General features: G+C 32.0%; 1 protein-coding gene across 1 annotated transcript in view; it reads left to right on the top strand.

Annotated features, from left to right (window-relative positions):
• The window catches only part of LOC143196378 (cell adhesion molecule DSCAML1), a 136,143-nt gene extending 118,409 nt beyond the window's left edge, over window positions 1-17,734 (top strand). The window contains exon 7 of the mRNA XM_076404041.1: window positions 17,475-17,734. Within this exon, the coding sequence (XP_076260156.1) occupies window positions 17,475-17,584 (110 nt within the window). The 3' untranslated portion in view covers window positions 17,585-17,734. The remainder of the gene's footprint in view (window positions 1-17,474) is intronic.
• Window positions 17,735-18,740: the final 1,006 nt, after the last annotated feature.

Genomic DNA, 18,740 nt, shown 5'->3' with positions numbered 1-18,740 from the left:
TCTTGCTTCCTTTCCTCCTTTAACAACTTACAATTTTTACAAATTCACCGGCCTGGTCGTGCAGTGACTAAGGTGGCAGGACGCCTCTCCTATTGTTGCGATAGTCGAGGGTTCGAATCCTACTGGGCCATGGATGTACCTTATGTTTGTGATTGTAATTGTAAATATATTTATAGGGAACATTGGACAATCCGACAAGGAATAACCATCTCAGTTGTTCCAGTAACCAGGCTGGGTAAGACCGGATGTCTTCTAGTATGGTCTCTAAGTTGGTCACTGGCCAGTCAATAGGCTCAATACCAAGAACCGTGGTTATAAATGTAAAATACAGCTGCAGTAAAAAATATTTTATTTGAGACATTAACTATATACTGAACACACTTCAAAAGAAAACGCTTTTGCCAGATCTAAAGCAATCACGCTCAAATGATTAACTTAATTATGTCCCGCCTAATTTACGATTATCTCGCATTAGTTCAACAGAAACAAGCGCCTGCACCCGGAGCTCAGGAACGGCGTTCCTGCTTTATAATAGGTTACATTTGTTATTCAGCGAAAACTATTTCCGAGTTCGGTAGAGGCATGCGAACGCACTGCCGCCTGCTTAACATGCATCAGGCCGCATTTCTCTAGCTTCCCTATCTTGGAGTTGCAATCCGCCAGCCGCAGTGGCATATTTATACTCCGGGGAATATTTCGTGTTTTTCAGGCGTTTACATTTTACCGAGTAAGTAGCGGGAGACGTCGCGATTTTCAACGTAAAAGAACAAAAACTTCCGGTCGACAACTTCCGCGTTCGGAATATTAATTTCGAAAATGTGTATTTCTGGTTGTCTACTATGGATATTAAATTGCGGAATACATATAGTCTATTCAAAGTTTTTTTAGTAATGCGTCATATATATTTGTGACGTCGATATATTGCAATGTTGTCACACCAACTCTGACTTTTAGTTCAGTTTGGCTTTGACATACAAGAAAATTCAATAAAAATGTTATCAAATATAATTTATTTTAACACTATAGTACATTTAATACATATATTATCGAAGGACTTACAACTACAATTAAGAACACAGGTATAATAGTTTGTAGTTTAGATTTGTTTTGTTTACATTTAATTCTTTTCCACACCATCCACGAGGTAGAGTTTCTGGGGTCGTTTTTTTATGTTGGTAAACCCCCTGAAGACCTAATCCACCTAATTAACAATTTTACATTTGAGAAACGTATTTTACTTTCATTCGAGAGCATATTTACCTTTTTACGTTTAGTTCATGTTTCCTTCGCTGGTGTGCTTACTTCAGTGCGTCAAGTCATCTTGGTATCACTGTATACTTTAATTCTTCTGCTACTATCTGTGTACACCATTTTTCATAAAATTAATCACTGAATTCTGTCTAATACATTTACCACATCTACAAAACAGTTAATATATATTCTCTCCTTATACATTCTACCCTAATGCTCATGTTTAATTTTGAATAATTACAATCATATCTGTGCAGACAAATCTTTGACACCCTACAATATCATTTTCTATAGTTATATTCAATTAATTATGTGCATACCTTTAGTTGTTTCCACTCTCAACACTCTATCTCAGAAATTTCCAGCATTGCACAGCATTATCACATATCCTGAAAGATTCCTTCAGTTACTTTCACTTTCCGACTCACTGTCCAATTCAATCACTAAGCTGTTAATGTCTAATTTGTCTAAAACATGTTCACGATTCCACCATTTATCAATTACTTCCTCTGTATGTCTTATCGAGTTCATCCAAACCAAAGGTGTTATGGTTGCTTCCACATATCCAAACAGTTTTTGATGGAATATCCCTCTCGACCAGCAATATATCTGCAATTAGTTATTAATAATTATAATGACCAACAAAACCTAATCGAATGCTATTGTAAATTTTACCTTTTCCCATCAATTTTTTTGTGTTTACATTTTTTTTTACAGTCTTGCCAAGAGTGCAACAATGAACCATTTTGAGATAATCAAGTTTCATCAAGATACACAAATCCAAATAGTTTATCTTCCTTGATCTTATTTTATGCCTTTAAAAATGAATTATTTTGGTCGATATGTTGAGAGTTTAGCACCGCGTCACCTCTAACGACTCCCCCTTTTCCAGGCTGAAACGACCTCATCCGTCGCTGCAGTCATAACTTTTGCCCCTTACGACAGTATCCAGTCGTGTGTTAACTCAAGTTCGCGAATCAATAGAATCACCGGGTCCTCCTGCCTAATAACGGCTACCCGATCAGCGGGTGCCATATCCCCAAATTTAATGCAGTAGCAATAGCTATCGACAGGGGTAAACTGTGATGCGGTTTTGGTTTAAAGTATTGGTAAGCCTAGAGGCAGTCCCACATAACCTCGTCCAACTTGTCACTTCAAGGCAAGTCTCCGCGACCAGGTAGGCTTCATGCATTCCACCGCCTAGTTTTTGTTTAGGTTTAACCAAGTACTCAAATATATTCTGAACAATTACACACATATTTATTCACCTGAATCTTTCACACTCTACAATACGATTATCTACTATCATCAATCTTTATTGCTATTGTCAGCATTGAATCATAATCCCACATCCAGGAAGCTTCATACATTTCATTTCATTCTGAGGCAGTATTCAAGTCAATAACTAAGCTGCTAATTTCGAGTCTAATTTCGGGCTTTATTGTAAACAATCCTTTCCACGTACTTTTTTACTTTTTTTGTTGCAACTAAGTTATATCCGAAAATATATATCTTTATCTACATAATATTCCTTAAATCTGAACAGATTGCTCAATTATCTCCTTGAATATAAAGTGGATGTCTTTTTATGCGAAATATACGATGGGAGCTTGCGCGATTATTTTTTAAAGGTTTATTAATAAACTTAGTGTAAGATTGGTTTTGGTATACTATATTAAATAAAGGTATAGTATGGTCTTAACTAAGATATAGTATTTTAATAACTAATATAATAAATTAAGATAAGCCACAATATTTTAAACATATAAACTGTAATCGGTAGCTATTTGTTATGATATTTTCACTGCCGTATTCAATTTTTTTTTGTTTAAAATATCATTATTTGATTGATCACTAGTTCTTCAATATCACTTCAATTCCTTGTTTTTCAGTTAACTCAATTAAATATGATGTTATATGAATATTATATTAAAATCACAAGTTGCAAAACTGTTAAACCTGTGTTAAAACATTACCTCAAAATATCACCACCTCAAAATATATATTTTTTATTACTCTTATTAGTTCCACAATCTGCCCAGAGGACGATAAGTACTTGTTATGTTTATATTATATATACATAGCATGTAGAAAATCACTTCATTCAGTGATCTCCTGTATACAATACTATTTTAATTAATTAGTCTTATTCTAACGCTTTTTCTAAAGTCTATATACGTCCAACAATCAGTTCGGATGTTGTTAGACGTTTTAGTCTAAGCACTTCACTGTTACTTCGAATATTTTGCTGATTAGCGAGTACATTGGGATGCACGGACACTCTTTCGAAGTACTTCACACAAACACATTGAATTACACTCGTTATTGGTTCGAGAGGAATATGACGTTGTATCTGAAAATAAAAATAGTTTAAACAATATAACCGAAAGACTGAAAAGAGAAATACTGGAAATAAAAAACAAATCCATAAATGACTATCTCACAAACTTAACAGATGATAAAGAAACTGATTACTCACTCTGGAAAGCCACAAAATATCTAAAACGCTTATATCTACACAGTCCACCTATAAGAGACCTATGAGGGTTCGGGCACGTGACAATCACCAAATAGCAGAAGAATTTGCTGAATATCTAGAAAAAACTTTCAAACCAAACGAAACTAATATTGAACATAATTTTCCGGTCATGGAAGCTGAAAATTCAATGATTGAATTAGTCACGCCGTAAGAGTTAACCAACGTTATTAAAACTGACATTAACCCCAGAAAATCACTGGGCTACGATTTAATAACAGGATCATTACTGCAAAAACTACCAAGAAAGGGAATTATAAAACTCACCAACTTATAAAAGCCTATAGACCTATATCACTGCTGCCAGTAATATCTAAGGTTTTTGAAAAACTCCTGTTGAAAAGAATAAAACCGATCATAGAGAGAAAAAACCTAATCACCAGTTTGGGTTTATTAACAAGCACTCAACAATTGTCCAGGTCCACAGAATAACAGATGTTATTGAAAAAGCCCACGAAAGTCAAAAAGTATGCACAGTTATATTCTTAAATGTAGTAAATGTATTCTTAAATAAGGTTTGGCATGAAGGCCTTGTTCATAAACTACAGAAAATGCTACCAAAACAACACACCGAACAATTAAAATCATACAACGAGAATGTTTAGAGTCAAGCAAGAAGAAGCTTACTCTAAAATAAAAGAAGCTAAAGCAGGTGTACCACAAGGAAGTGCACTGGGACCAATGCTTTATCTACTTTACGCTTGTGATACACCTCACATGGAAAATATCACGATGGCTGCATTTGCTAATGATACTGCGATGATAGCTGTCGGAGACAATAGTGAAGAATCCTCGCGAAAATTACAACAGGCAAGTGACAATTCATTGCACAGGCAAGTGACAATGACAACTTCGCTGGAACGAACATATAAAGAAGAAAAGAAAAGAACTGTAATTGAAATATAGGAAAATGTACTGGCTAATTGGAAGAAAATCACAATTATCAGTACACAATAAATTGCTATTATATAAGCAAATATTGAAACCTATATGGACATACGGAGTTCAATTATGGGGATGTTCTGCAAAGAGTAACATTAATAAAATACACATTTTTCAGAACAAAACGACCTAGGTGCATACCAAGATATTTAGCAACCTCCGCTTGCGGTAGTTGACAATTGGCTTTTATACGACATCTTTTCAGCCACATTTGCATTTGATTTAGGTGTTTTTTGGTTAACTGATACTATGGCTGGATCTTCGGGAGAGGTTAAGACTGCCATGTCATCACCTCAGATTATATTGGCTCCTATAAAACTGCAACTGATTTTGCACAAATAAAAACTATTACATGTATCTGCTTTTACGTAAGTCTCAGTATGAAAGTCAATTTCAACCGAAAAGCAATTATTCAATATTTAGGCAAGTTATTTATACAATCTAAACATTATCCATATATTATTTTTTTATATTAAGTAACAGCGTTGGAAAATATGTCGAAATATGTCATATATCAAAACTGAACCAGGACATGGCTCAACTTTTATCTCAGTATAAACAAATATAGAAAAAATTTAAATGTAAAATTGAATACAACTATATTTCTCTGCTTTACATGCAAACAGAAACTGCCTCATCCATACTAGTCCACACATATTAACACTGACAACATAACAACCGAAAACCCCATTAGTAAAATCTACATAACCAAACTGATATTTATAATCGGGGGTCACATTGTATTGACTGTTATTTTATTTACGTTCAATCATGTCCCTTTTCTACAGGCCATAAAATAAAATTTTCGATACATTTGCCAAAAAAAAAGGTTATATCGATCGCCATAAAATATTTATCGAAACTAACTTGTTGTACGAACGTTTCGTGAATAAATATCCGATTGATGGGCGATATATTTTCGTTTTCCTGCAAATATAATGGACATTTGAGTAAATAATGTTCAGTTAATATGTCAATGACAGTTTCAATGAACATTTTTATAATCAGTTATACATTTTTGGTTGCATTTAGAGGCAGAAACTATTTTAATATATTTTAGTATATTTTTTATGCATGTTCACCGATTTCTCCGTCAGTAGCGAACCGATTTTTAATTTTTTTACATTGGAAATTGGAAAAATTATTTGGGCACTCCTTCCGATGTGGTCCCAATGGAACCAAGTCATATACATTATGTCATATACACAAAAGTAAATTACGAAAAAAACAAATCTAATTTGCTGCTCGCACCGACTTCAAACTGATTATTTAGTAGTAGTTAAAATAATATTCTAAATAGATAAATAGGTTTAGATAGGTATTAAGCTAAATTGACTGTAAATAGTAGAATATAAAATACGTGTAGTAGATAGGTTCAATAAGGATTTCGCTTATTTTTATTTAGTTATTACAACGACTATTATGTACATGTTTTATTTTAAAACTTTTTTTTGTGTTAAAAAACTATATTTGATTATTTTTTACTTTTTGGCGAATTTTCCTCCAGTTTTCCAGTTCATTTTTTATTTTAATTCAATTTCTTCTCTTTCAAAGAATGTTCTGAATTTTGCTCAGTACTTGTATGGATTGGGTTAGCGATATCTGTTGGTCAAATGAAACAATAGTTTTCTATTTAGAATCATTCATCTATTCATGCATTAGTTTTTTGCTTGAGAATTTGAAAAAAATCTGCTGCAGAGGCCCATCAAACACTTTTATAAATTTATGGTGATGATGTCTCGTCATATCCTAATTATTGCTTTTGGTTTTAATGATTTATAAAAGGCGGTTCCGATGCTAATAATAAATGATGGCCTGCAGAAACAAATAAGTGCGAAAATCATAAATTTCAAGACTTATTGAACGGAAACCTACGTCAAAATCTGAGACAAATTTCAAATAACTTAGCAGTTGTTGAATCAACTATTTCCATATGCTTAAAGAACGGGAAAGGTCTAAGGGAAGGGAAAATAGCAACCACATCAGTTTACTGAAAATATCATTATGGAGTATTTCAACATTGCGGTTTCATTGTTTACCAAGCAGAAAAGAAAAGTTATCTATAGCGAATTGTAACTAGCGATAAAAAGAAAATATATTTTGACAATCCCAATGTGTGTAAAGTCAAGTAGAACGATTCACATGTCTCATGCCAAATCTTGTTGAAGACTTGGGTTACATTTAAAAATAAAGCTGGATATATTTCTCCTCGTATACATTTTTTTGTAATATTTTGTTTTATTTTAAAGCATGTCAGTCAATATGCTGATCTTAGTAACCCAGGTCTTCCATTCTTGAACAGACCGTATTGCTTCTTTATTTCATACATTTCTTGGTCATTATCATTCCTCGGCCATTAAAGAAAAACACCAAATTTTCAAAATTATGTTTCGAGAGATCCATAGCCGATTTTTTAGCAATCACATTTACCAGTTTCAATATATGTGATGCAACAGTTTTTCTTTATTGCTTAAAGTAACAGTACAAAACATGACAAGAGAACAATAATGCTTTCAAGAGTGGCAATTCTGTCTTATCGAAGCAATATGATTCAAATATTTTAATTCCATACTGAACACTCGACACTTAAAAGGTTATTTGAAATTAATTTATTCCACCCACATAAAATGTCACTTTATCCGTTTTAAACTCAATTGCTCTTAACTACATTATTCGATAATGTAAAATATACTGAACATTTTCTTCAGGTAGGAGTTCAGGGGATTACCTTCAAAATGCTTTTCCTCTTATTTGTTTTCCTTTAATTTAATTGTATGTAGGCGTCTGGGATGTGGAGAAGGAGAGAAAGAGAAGATCAATGTTGCCAACAAACAAGAATTTTTTTCTAGATCAATTAATATGTCATGTACAAAATGTGTTTGTAATTACATTCTAAGAATTGTTGTATATAACAAGTATATAAAAAAGTAAAGCGCGTTTTTAATATTTAAAATTATACACAACTGTATTCGACAAAGTCATCAGCATCGAAAATACCATTTTACCACCAACGTTCAAAAAGTATTCACGTGGTATTAAAAAAGTGAGAAAACAGACTTTAGTTTTGGTCTTGTGGCTGTCATCTCAATACTTTGAACAACGGCACATTCACAACCAAGACATATACTACATTCTGGAATACCACATAGGTGTACAATCTAAATCTATATAAACCTAAACCTTCAAAACTCTTTAAAATGCTACAGAAAATATCATATTATAAAAATGTCCAAATATTAAGTATTTCCTCAATGGACTTAACAGATATTATCAGGTTCAGAAATACAATGTTTAGCCAATTCGCATAAGCTGTCTGGACCTTCTATTAAGTTTTGTGCTGGGTTTTCATCCAATAATCTTATATATTATAAAATCTCCCTGAACATTTTAGCTCTTTAGGTCGTTCTTCATCATTGGTATCAAAATCGCGACTTTTATATTATTGTCAGTCACAACCGACAATTGGGCTATACGGAGCACCATCACCATACGTTTTTAAAAGTGTTTGATGGGCCTTGGTAGGAGATTTCTTGAAATTAAACTACATAAACTACATAAAGTAATGAATATCTACAATATGTAAATTACATGGACACAAGTGTGATTATTTCAAATTAATTTTAAAATTAAATGTCAAGAGTGTCACTCGAGACGATTTTAAACTTGGTACCTCCTACGTACAGAACAAACAAGCTTAACTTTAACAATTCAACTGAAAAGTCCCCGGCCTACCAGAGTAAAACAAATTTTTTTGGCAAAATTAGTTTTTTTATTCAACATAATTCCCTTCAAGGGTAATACATTGATTATAACGACCCTTCAACCATACCATTCTTGTATACCATTTTTGGTACCATTCTTGTAGTAGGATTTGTCCTTTAAACTTTGTCCTGTTGGGCTTTAAAATAGCAACAATTTAAAACAGCGAGCATTCTTTTGAGATTTGAGAACAGGAAATAGTCGCTGGGGGCCAGATCGCTGGAGAATACGGTGCATGAGGAAGCAATTCGAAGCCCAATTCATGGATTTTTGCCATCGTTTTTACTGACTTGTGACACGGTATATTGTCTTGGTAAAGCATCAATTCCTTCTTCTTTAAATGCGGCCCTTTTTCAGCGGTTTCGTCCTTCAAACGGCCCAATAACGTTATGTAATTGTCGCTGTTGATGGTCCTTCCTTTTTCAGGGTAGTCAATGAAAATTATTCCATACTCATTCCAAAATACAGACTCCATAACCTTGGCAGCCGACTGTTGCCTTTTCCCACGCTTTGGAGCGGTTCATCGTGTGCAGTCCACCCGGATAACTGTCGATTGGACTTCGGAACATAATGGTGGAGCCATGTTGCATCCATTGTCACATATCGATGCAAACACTCGGGTTTATTACGCTTTATCATCTTCAAACACCGCTCCAAATCATCAACTTGTCGTTGTTTTTGGTTAAAAGTGAGCTCGCGTGGCACCTACTTTGCACAAAGCTTTCTCATACCCAAATATTCGTGAATGGTATGATGTGCACGTTCAGTTAATATCTTTAGAGTGTCTGCTATTTCATTCTATTTCAATTTAGGGTCACTTAAAATCATTTTGTGGATTTTTTTAATGTTTTCGTCGATAACAAACCCTTTTGGGCGTCCACTACGTTCACCGTCTTTGGTGCTCATTTCACCACGTCTAAGCTTATTATATTTATCCTTGATGGTTGGTTTTCCTGGGGCATTATCTGGCAAACTCGGCATCAATAAATTCCTTTTTGTTAATTTTTTTCACAATTATAAAAGTTGCTTCACTTAAAATGTTATAATTCACAAACTAATGATCCGACAGCTGTCAAATTTATACACGCATCTTTTGATGGTTAGTGCTAACTAAAACCATATGGATTTAATTGATAAAGACACATTTATAAGTTTACATTTCTACACCACTAAATTATAATAATGTATCAAAAGTAATGTTGTATCAATAATAATGCATCAAAAATGTACTTGATCATTCTTTACTTTTATGTTATAAACATACATATGGAATAATAAATAAAATAATACATATTTCAATATTATAACAGAGAATATATAAATAAAAATATAGTAACATTGATATTGGCATTTAGCAAGTATATTACCAACACAAGGAAAACAAATAGGCAATTTACAACAAATTTTTTACAATTTAGAACCACAATATTTACGATCAATAAATTAACTATCGATATTTCAAAACTTAGGTCTATAAAGTAAATAATCAAAACAATTGGTACAGAGTTCAAATAATAAAATACCATATAGTCACATATTTTATAGCATTAATTGTTTTAAACATGTATATATATCAGTGCTTTAAAATGTTTATAAATTTACTTCTCATAATTCATAATTTCTTTTATTAGTCATATATGGTCCATCTATGAAAATTATATTGTCATTTACATTTTATCTCCTACTTATTTGCAATTTAATTTATGTATTCTTATAAAACAATATATTTTTACATATTTTTGATCTAATATAAATATTGCAAAAACAATAATTATACCTGGGCGATTAAAAGATTAATTTAATTACCTAACTTTTAAAGTTTACAGAAAAATCTTAATAACCTTTAGAATTACATCTAGTAAAATGTTATACTGTGTTTCCAGAACCATATTAATTTCTGTCACTTTTTAAGCAAGAACAATTTGTTCTCTTTTCACTAGATAATAAATTAAATCTGATTTCGAAACTCTTTATATGACTAAGCTTTCTTTTTCGTGTCATATATTTTTTTTCGTCCAATTACGGCCTAAATAATTGGAATTTACTGCTTTAAAGTCAAAGTCTAATTTTGTGTTGAGCCGTGCAATTTTCAAACTGCCTTCGTAGAAATTGACTGCAACACAATATTATTTGAAAACGCGGATTACTTTCCACGCGTTTAGAAGAATGGTATATGCCGCCTTTAAATCCATATACCATATTTAACACCGAGTCGATTAATCTTCCACGAGCCGGGAGGAAATAACCTCACAATTTGATGTTGTCTGTGACGCGAGGTGTATCGCGTCTAATTTCACGCTTGGTGATGCCTCGTCGCGTCCGCCGATGCCATGAGACGTAGTCTCCTGCATCCACTACCCCGTTGAGAAATTGGTACTGTATGGGACGCGAAAGATAGACAAAACGGCTTACGGGGGACGAACGACAATGATAAACGGTCGCGAAATTGTCACTTTTCCACTTGTTGTTTGATGAGAATAAATCTTCGCCGATATCCGGGGGCGTGGGAAATTTATTTCCCCGAGGATAAGGATTAGTCGATCGGTTATTGAGGGGATAAATCAAATTAGAAACACGAGGGGGATGGGGCTGTAGCTTTCTGACGTATGTAGCCTCACGTGTTTTGAGGATAGGGTTTTAATAAATTTCGTTAATGGTCATAATTCTCACTATGGTCTATGCAAAGTAGCAGTAAATAAAATATTAGTTTACTTTAGTTTCGATATATAAAAACATTCATAATAAAATAATGAAACAGAAATGTTATAAAATATAACTTATTTTGATATTATAGAACATCTAATGCATATTTATCGAAGGACTTATTTTATTTACAATGAAATCTTTCGTAAAGCAGTTATGGTATCTTCTGGCAACTTAATCCACCTAATTACTAATTGCACATCCTAGTAATGTATTTTATTTTCATTAGAGAACATATTTACCTTCTTATGTGTATTTCTTGTTTCCTTCGTTGCTGTATCTTCTTATCAATACATTCTGATATCACTGTATCTCTCATTAGTATCTTGTGTTACTACCTGTGTACAGTTTTCTTGGTAAAATTAGATTTAATCACTCCATTCCCTTAATGAATTTGCGATATCTGCAATAGAGTTAGTAGTCATGCTCTACTCGTACATTTTAACCAAATGCTCATATATATCTTGAACAATCACATATATATCTATTCAGGTAAATCTTTTACACTTTACAATACGATTTACAGTTATCCTATATTAATTATATACTCGCCTTTAATTGTTTCCACTCTTACCACCCTTCTTGGTATTATCAACATTGAATTATAATCTACGACCAGAAAGTTTCATTCACTCACTGTCATATTCTGAGCCAGTATTAACGTTAATAGCTGAGCTGTTAATTTCCAATATAACACTAGTTCACAATTCAATTTGTTGTCAATTACTTCTTCTGTATGTCTGATGTAGTCCATCCAAACCGAAGCTTATTATTGTCGACAATCCATTCTTCATATCTAGTTCTTGTCTATATTTCTTTCTCGACCAGCATCGACATAGCAGACTACTCTAGTAATTATTTGTCACATCTCATAAAAATTCGATTTGTTTGAACATACAGTGATAGAGAGGAAGACGTTACACTCTGTCTTCAGACCGATTTCTAAAAAAGTAAATTACGTAAAACACAATTATACATTTTATTTATATTTACCAAGTGGTAATTTGAATAACTTCACTCTTTAACATAATCTTCATAACTTAACTTAGGTTTTCCTAGCGAAACCTTCATTACAGCCTTTGCCGACCACTTTTACGTTTTCCATCAATTTTTGTTGTCTTAACACTATTTTTATTAGCGTCTTGCCAAGAGTGACCTAATGCTCCTTTTGCAGTCTGATTCGGCTCCATGTTCATATTCATATTGATGACGTGTGTTCACTGCTTCTTTGGATATACTATATGTCTTGCATATATAAACCAGCAAAGAATACTAATGCTGGAACAATAAAAAGTAATAATATAATTTTGTGACATATAGAGGAAATGAAATTACCAACCAAAAAAATCTAAACTAATATAACTGTTTGGATTCGGCACCGACTTCAAAGTAGTTGATCCAACCAACTGATCGATAGTAGTTGTAAAAAATAGGTATTAAGCTAAATTGGGTGCATATAATAGAATATAAAATACGTGTAGTAGATAGCTTAAATTAGGTTTTTGTTTATTTTTATTATAACGACTATTATGTACATATTATATTTTAAAATGTTTCTTTTTGTGTTCAAAATCTAAGTTTGATTATTTTTAAATTTTTAGTGAGTTCCTTATTTATTTTTTGAAGTCGATTCAATTTTTTTGTTAAAAATATTTTATTTTAATTAAATTCCATTCTACTTCAGCAAACTTCATTCAGCAGCTTTCATTAAACTTCAGCGGCCTCATTGTTTGACACAAATTTCTGGAACTGGAATACAAACACGCTAATTATCATTGCGCTTGACTGTATTTATATATATGTTATAAAAACTTTCTTTTTGTCGGATCCGATGATAAATTCACTACGTTATCTTGAAAATACCAATGTCTATCTGCTTTGAAGAATTTGACTTGAATTGAAATTGACTTGCATAAATTTAATAAACGCACGACTTTTGCAGGCTGATTCGGCTGCATGTTCAAACGTATCAGATAGCGTTATATCTCTTTTTAACTGTAATAAAATGAGAAGGAAAATATTGTCTAATATTAAAACGAATTTACAAACTGCAATAGGCAAAACATTATATATATTGATGACGTGAGTTCACTGCTACTTTGGATATAATATATAAACCAGCAAAGACTATTAATGCTGGAACAATACAAAATATTAATATAATTTTGTGACATATACAAGAAATTAAATTACCAACCAAAAAAATCTAAACTACTATAACTGTTTGGATTCGGCACCGACTTCAAAGTAATCAGTTGGTAGTAGTTGTAAAAAAAAAGGTATTAAGCTAAATTGTGTATATAGTAGAATATAAAATTATAGTAGAATATATAGTAGTAAATATATAGTAGAATATAAAGTTTCATTATTTTTTAATTTTTAGTGAGTTCCTTATTTATTTTTTGAAGTCGATATTTTATTTTAATTCAATTCAATTCTACTTCAGCAAACTTTATTTGTAAATCCAGAAAATAACATCAGCCTCATTGTTCGACCCAAATTTCTGAAGCTGGAATGCAAACACGCTAATGAACGTAGCGCTTATAGATGTTGGCCGTATTTATATATATATATATATATATATATATATATATATATATATATATATATATATATATATATATGTATATATATATGTTATAAAAAATATAAAAAATTTCTTTTGAAAAAGTCTTTTTTGTCGGATCCGGTGATGAATTCGCTACGTTATCGTTATTGACAAGGTGCTGATTGGAATTTAACGGCTCAAACGGCCTTTTATTTTCGGAAACGTTGGCCCGATATGTTTTTGCCACTGCTAGCAAGCCCCGAAAAGCGAAATAAATTGATTGATTTTAATTATAAAAAAAACTTCGTGTATTTTTTCGTTAACTTCGCTTTTTAGATTATGTTTCGTCATATTTACAACTTACTAAATTAATGTTGGCATTTTTTTGGAGTGTTTGCTTATTGATTAGGTTCGATCAACTTGTTACATATGCAATTAGTTAATTGGGTATTTTTATATATTGATTGATACTGTTCTTAATGGATTTATATAATGTGTTACGTTTTTATACAAATAGAGAATATAATTATATCTACAAGGTGTGTAAAAAAATTAATTTCGTCTTCATTAAATATTATGTATTTGAAAAGAGAGTTTTACACTTCCTTTTCTTGGTAGTTTTTGCAGCAATGACCTGTAGACCACCGCTGTATTTTATGGTCTAAAAAGATCCATGGGTCCAAGCTAATGCTCTCTCTTTGCTTGGGTTTGTTATAGGCTATAATTGATGCGTTTGACTCAGGCTCTGACAATGAGATAACAATGTTATTCTTCAGCATAACAATACTCTGGGAAGTGCTAAACGACCCCGTATTTTCCTAGTCTATCTGATTTCTACTTGTTCCGATATATGAATCCTGACCTATCTGAAATTGACTCGATTTGTAGACACCCTCAAATGATACGTCGTTCTCTCGAGATGGAATCCATAAATTACCTGAAAGATGGAAAACAGTAGCAGCTCTCGATGGAAAATAACTGGAATAAAGTACGTTGTACGATTATTTACAATAAATTGTCAAATTTAAAAAAAAATGTGTATCACTATGCTTATACCAATGATTCAATTTAAGAATTTAAAAAGAATTCGTAAGAATCAACACGATCAAAATTTATCAAACGACTTAAATAAAATACCGCCCGCAATAAGAGGAATGCACTTCCCATTTTGTTTCCATTAAAGGTCCAAATGTAATTTAAACATTTTTAAAATGGAGCCTGGCACAGCTCGCGACGAGGAGATGGAGTAGATGAAAGAGATAAATGAGGAATAGGCGTGGAGATGGGGAATTGCATAATGATTAAACCTAGCGTAAAAATGTACGTTGACAATTTAATAGGAGCGCATTTTTTATAACTGATAATTGAAAAAACCCATTACGCTTTCCTTTTAGTGGATTTTTTTGTTATCATAAAGGGCGTTAACATCTTGCGCGCAATTTAATGCTATTATATGCTAAAATGCATTTATAGCAGACATAAGAGAATTTATATTCAGAGAGATTTTCAGTTTTTTTTTGTATTCATGAAGTATCGTTCAGAAAAACTTTTATTAGTTGCATGGATTGCTTGTTTGAATTACATACATGAATTTCTATTCGTTGGTCTCGCCAAGTCTAAAACTCGGAAAGGGCTCGACTGATCTAGCTGATTTTGATTTTGAAATGTTTGTAAAAGTCCACGGAAAGTTTATACTGTAAGAAAATATGGAATAATTGAGAGAAAAATAGAAGAAACAGCAATTACCTTGTTTTCCCATACAAAGTACCATTGCCACTGTCATCAAAAGTTTTACCATCATAAAGAATTTACTTATTAACAAATTTATATGTAAATTCTGAATTTTATTTTGTGACCAAAAATTTAAATACCCCTACAATCTACGATTAAAATATATAATGTATCAGCTATTGAATATAATGTCTCGGCCCTGACTATTTAACACTTTACCAGGATTTATATTTCATACAAATGTAAGTATTTTTAAATAGGTACATCGATTCGATAACATGAACATCAAGTAAAAAATAATGATATGTATGTTAAACATTTAGCAAGAATAGAGTTGGGATGTGTTAGTGATTATTTATGATAAACCGTACTTCGTAAATACATTTCAAATTTTTTAATCTTAGTCACAAATTTAGGGTACGTTTCTTTGATTTTATTCGATTTTGATTTTGTTTCGTCGGTTTATTAACAAACATTAAAAAATTGACAAGGTGCATTGAATAAATAAGAGATACAATTGAAATAGCTTAGAAGATAAAAAATATCTTCAGCTATATTCTTAGATGAAGCGCAAGCCTTCGTTCGGCATGACGGCCTTTTTGTTAATATAATGATCTCCTAGAGATATACCTAGATTTAACTTATTGTAAAGACAAATTGTAGGTCAGTCGGCAACGATATTTTATATTCTACTATATACTCGCAATTTAGCTTAAACCCCAGCTTAATAATTGATGTTGGATCCGAGCCTAAACAATACAGAAATATTAATATAATTTTGTGACATATACACAAAATTAAATTACGAACAAAACAAATCTAATTTGTTCCACGCCACCAACTTCAAAGTGGTCAGCTGGTAGTAGTTAAAATAATATTATAAATAGATAAATAGGCCTAAGTAGGTATTAAGCTAAATTGTGTGTATATAGTAGAATATAAAATACGTGTAGTAGATAGCTTAAATAAGTTTTTTTATTTTTATTTAGTTATTACAACGATTGTTATGTACATATTTTATTTTAAAACGCTTTTTTGCGTGTTAAACGTGTTAGAAATCTAAATTTGATTATTTTTTACTTTTTAGTGAGTTCCTTATTTATTTTTTGAAGTCGGTTCAATTTTTTTGGTTAAAAATATTTTTACCATTCAAATTTGTGTCTTGAAACTTTGCGAAACTTCATCAGAACTAAGTCAACAACATTATCAAACAATTGCTGACACAGGGACAAATTTATTACTTAGTTGAAACGCTATTACCGGATGAGAAAATTGATAGGCGTTGTGCTTACAATCTAACAGTGACGGGTACTAATGCCCAAGAACTACAAACGTTTTTTCATCAGAACAACGATTTAGTCAACATTATTGAAATAACATTGGTTTACATGCCATCCAACAGCTTAATATCGTCATCAGACCTAACAAAGCACCTGGTGGTTGTACATCAAGTGATATATATATATATATATATATATATATATATATATATATATATATAATGTCTCCTTTTAACCAACGAGGATTTATTTGGACTGGGCCTAATGTTTAACGTGGGCTCCAAACCACGGTCCTCGGAATTAAGGCTACCGGCTAGCGAGGGACCAACTGAGAAATCACATCAGCAGACATCCGGTCTCACCCAGCCTGGTAACTAGCGTGACTGGGATCATTTTCCTTGTCGGATTTTACACCCTTGCCTGGGATAATCACAAATATTAAACAATCACAAACAAATTTACGACCATGCCCCAGCAGGATTCGAACCCGCGACTATCGCATACTGTTATTGTTGGAGAAATTTTGCAAAATAGACATTGAAAAATTTTTAACATATCTCAACTAAAAAAAAATCATATATGCCTTATCTTTCTGGACAATATAAAGAGTATTTGGACATGAGACAGCGTAATAGAAACACACAACACAAAATTTATTTATTTTCCTTTTTCTCGAAACCACAAACACGAAATCTAATTTTATCAATGTTTTCTTTTGTTTCAGGTGAAAATCCAGCCGCCATGCAACACGGCGGCCGAGGATTATCTTGGCTACAGTGTAGCCCGTCGTCCTGGTTGCTTATTGCATTCTCCCTGACCGTAATGCTGTGCTAGTATAATCGCATAGACAATTTAGAACTGTTTTAGATAATGTCGCCTATTTGCGCTTGGTCAGCACGGTGAATAGCGTGACGAAAAATCCAAGTATAGTAGTTACCGATTCATAAGGACGAACTGTTTGAAAACGTTGACGAACTTGTACAAAATAGATAAAGTACCATCATGTTCTTATAATTGTAATTACGGTTGTTTTTTTTTATTTTTTTCTTTTCCAAGCTATTCAATTATTATTAACCCCTTATTAATCCAGTATCTAGGTATAACATAGTGTTTAAAAATAACAAAATACCATGTGAAAATGTATCATAAATTAGTACAGCTAAATTGGCATTCATCAAAGAAGTACAAGCTACCAGTTTGAAGTCACAATGGGAATATCTATTAATGGTTGACTAAAATAGATTTTGTTGCAAAAGTATGGATATATTGAGATATAACTGAACTTTTTTGCCAAAATCTATAAATAAGTTATATAGCTCTGATCTAAGATATATTATAAAACAATAATTTTGAATGGATTAGGTTGTAGTTTAAGGCCCTTTATTGATATTGTAGTTGTCAAGAAGTTAATTTGTCAATTTTTAAGGATTGCATTTCTCTGAATTTTAATTACGATTTTTGGCATCTAGTTTAAAGTCCAAGTATCTATTTTTTATAATTTTTTATTCTTCAACTTATTATTTACTCATGATACGACTGCTATAGTTAATTTCATTCAAACCTTTACTGGGTCACAACTTCCATTCGTGATTATTTACAGTCGATCTGCTATTTCATCGTCGCAATTTCTAATGCTATAAAATGTGCATTCTTGATGTATCCCTATTATTTCTCTCAGTTATCTTCACCTTCTAACTGATGGTAATATATACATATTTCTATTCGCATCCAATGTACCCATCCCGCAATGTTACGTCTTCTAACTCTATTAAATTTTATTTTTTAATTGTTTCATAACTTTCGTGTTTGTGAAATTCCGTTGTTCTAAAAATGAACCTTTACAATCTAAGCCTTCTGAATATTATTGTTAACCTTCACTGTGAAAATAGTTTTTGTTAATGATCTAAGATCAAACTGAAGCTTTCAAGATTTTGGTTGTCATTTAACAATTTTTCTAATGCAATAACAACCACCATGTACTGGTCTTTTA

Source organism: Rhynchophorus ferrugineus, unplaced genomic scaffold (genome assembly GCF_030347505.1).
Source record: "Rhynchophorus ferrugineus isolate W39M unplaced genomic scaffold, kcgeb_rfMv2 rfM4, whole genome shotgun sequence".
In the NCBI taxonomy this organism is placed as follows: Eukaryota; Metazoa; Arthropoda; class Insecta; order Coleoptera; family Curculionidae; genus Rhynchophorus; species Rhynchophorus ferrugineus.
The sequence above is the reverse complement of the archived record's forward strand: the minus strand, read 5'-3'. Positions and strand labels throughout refer to the sequence as shown.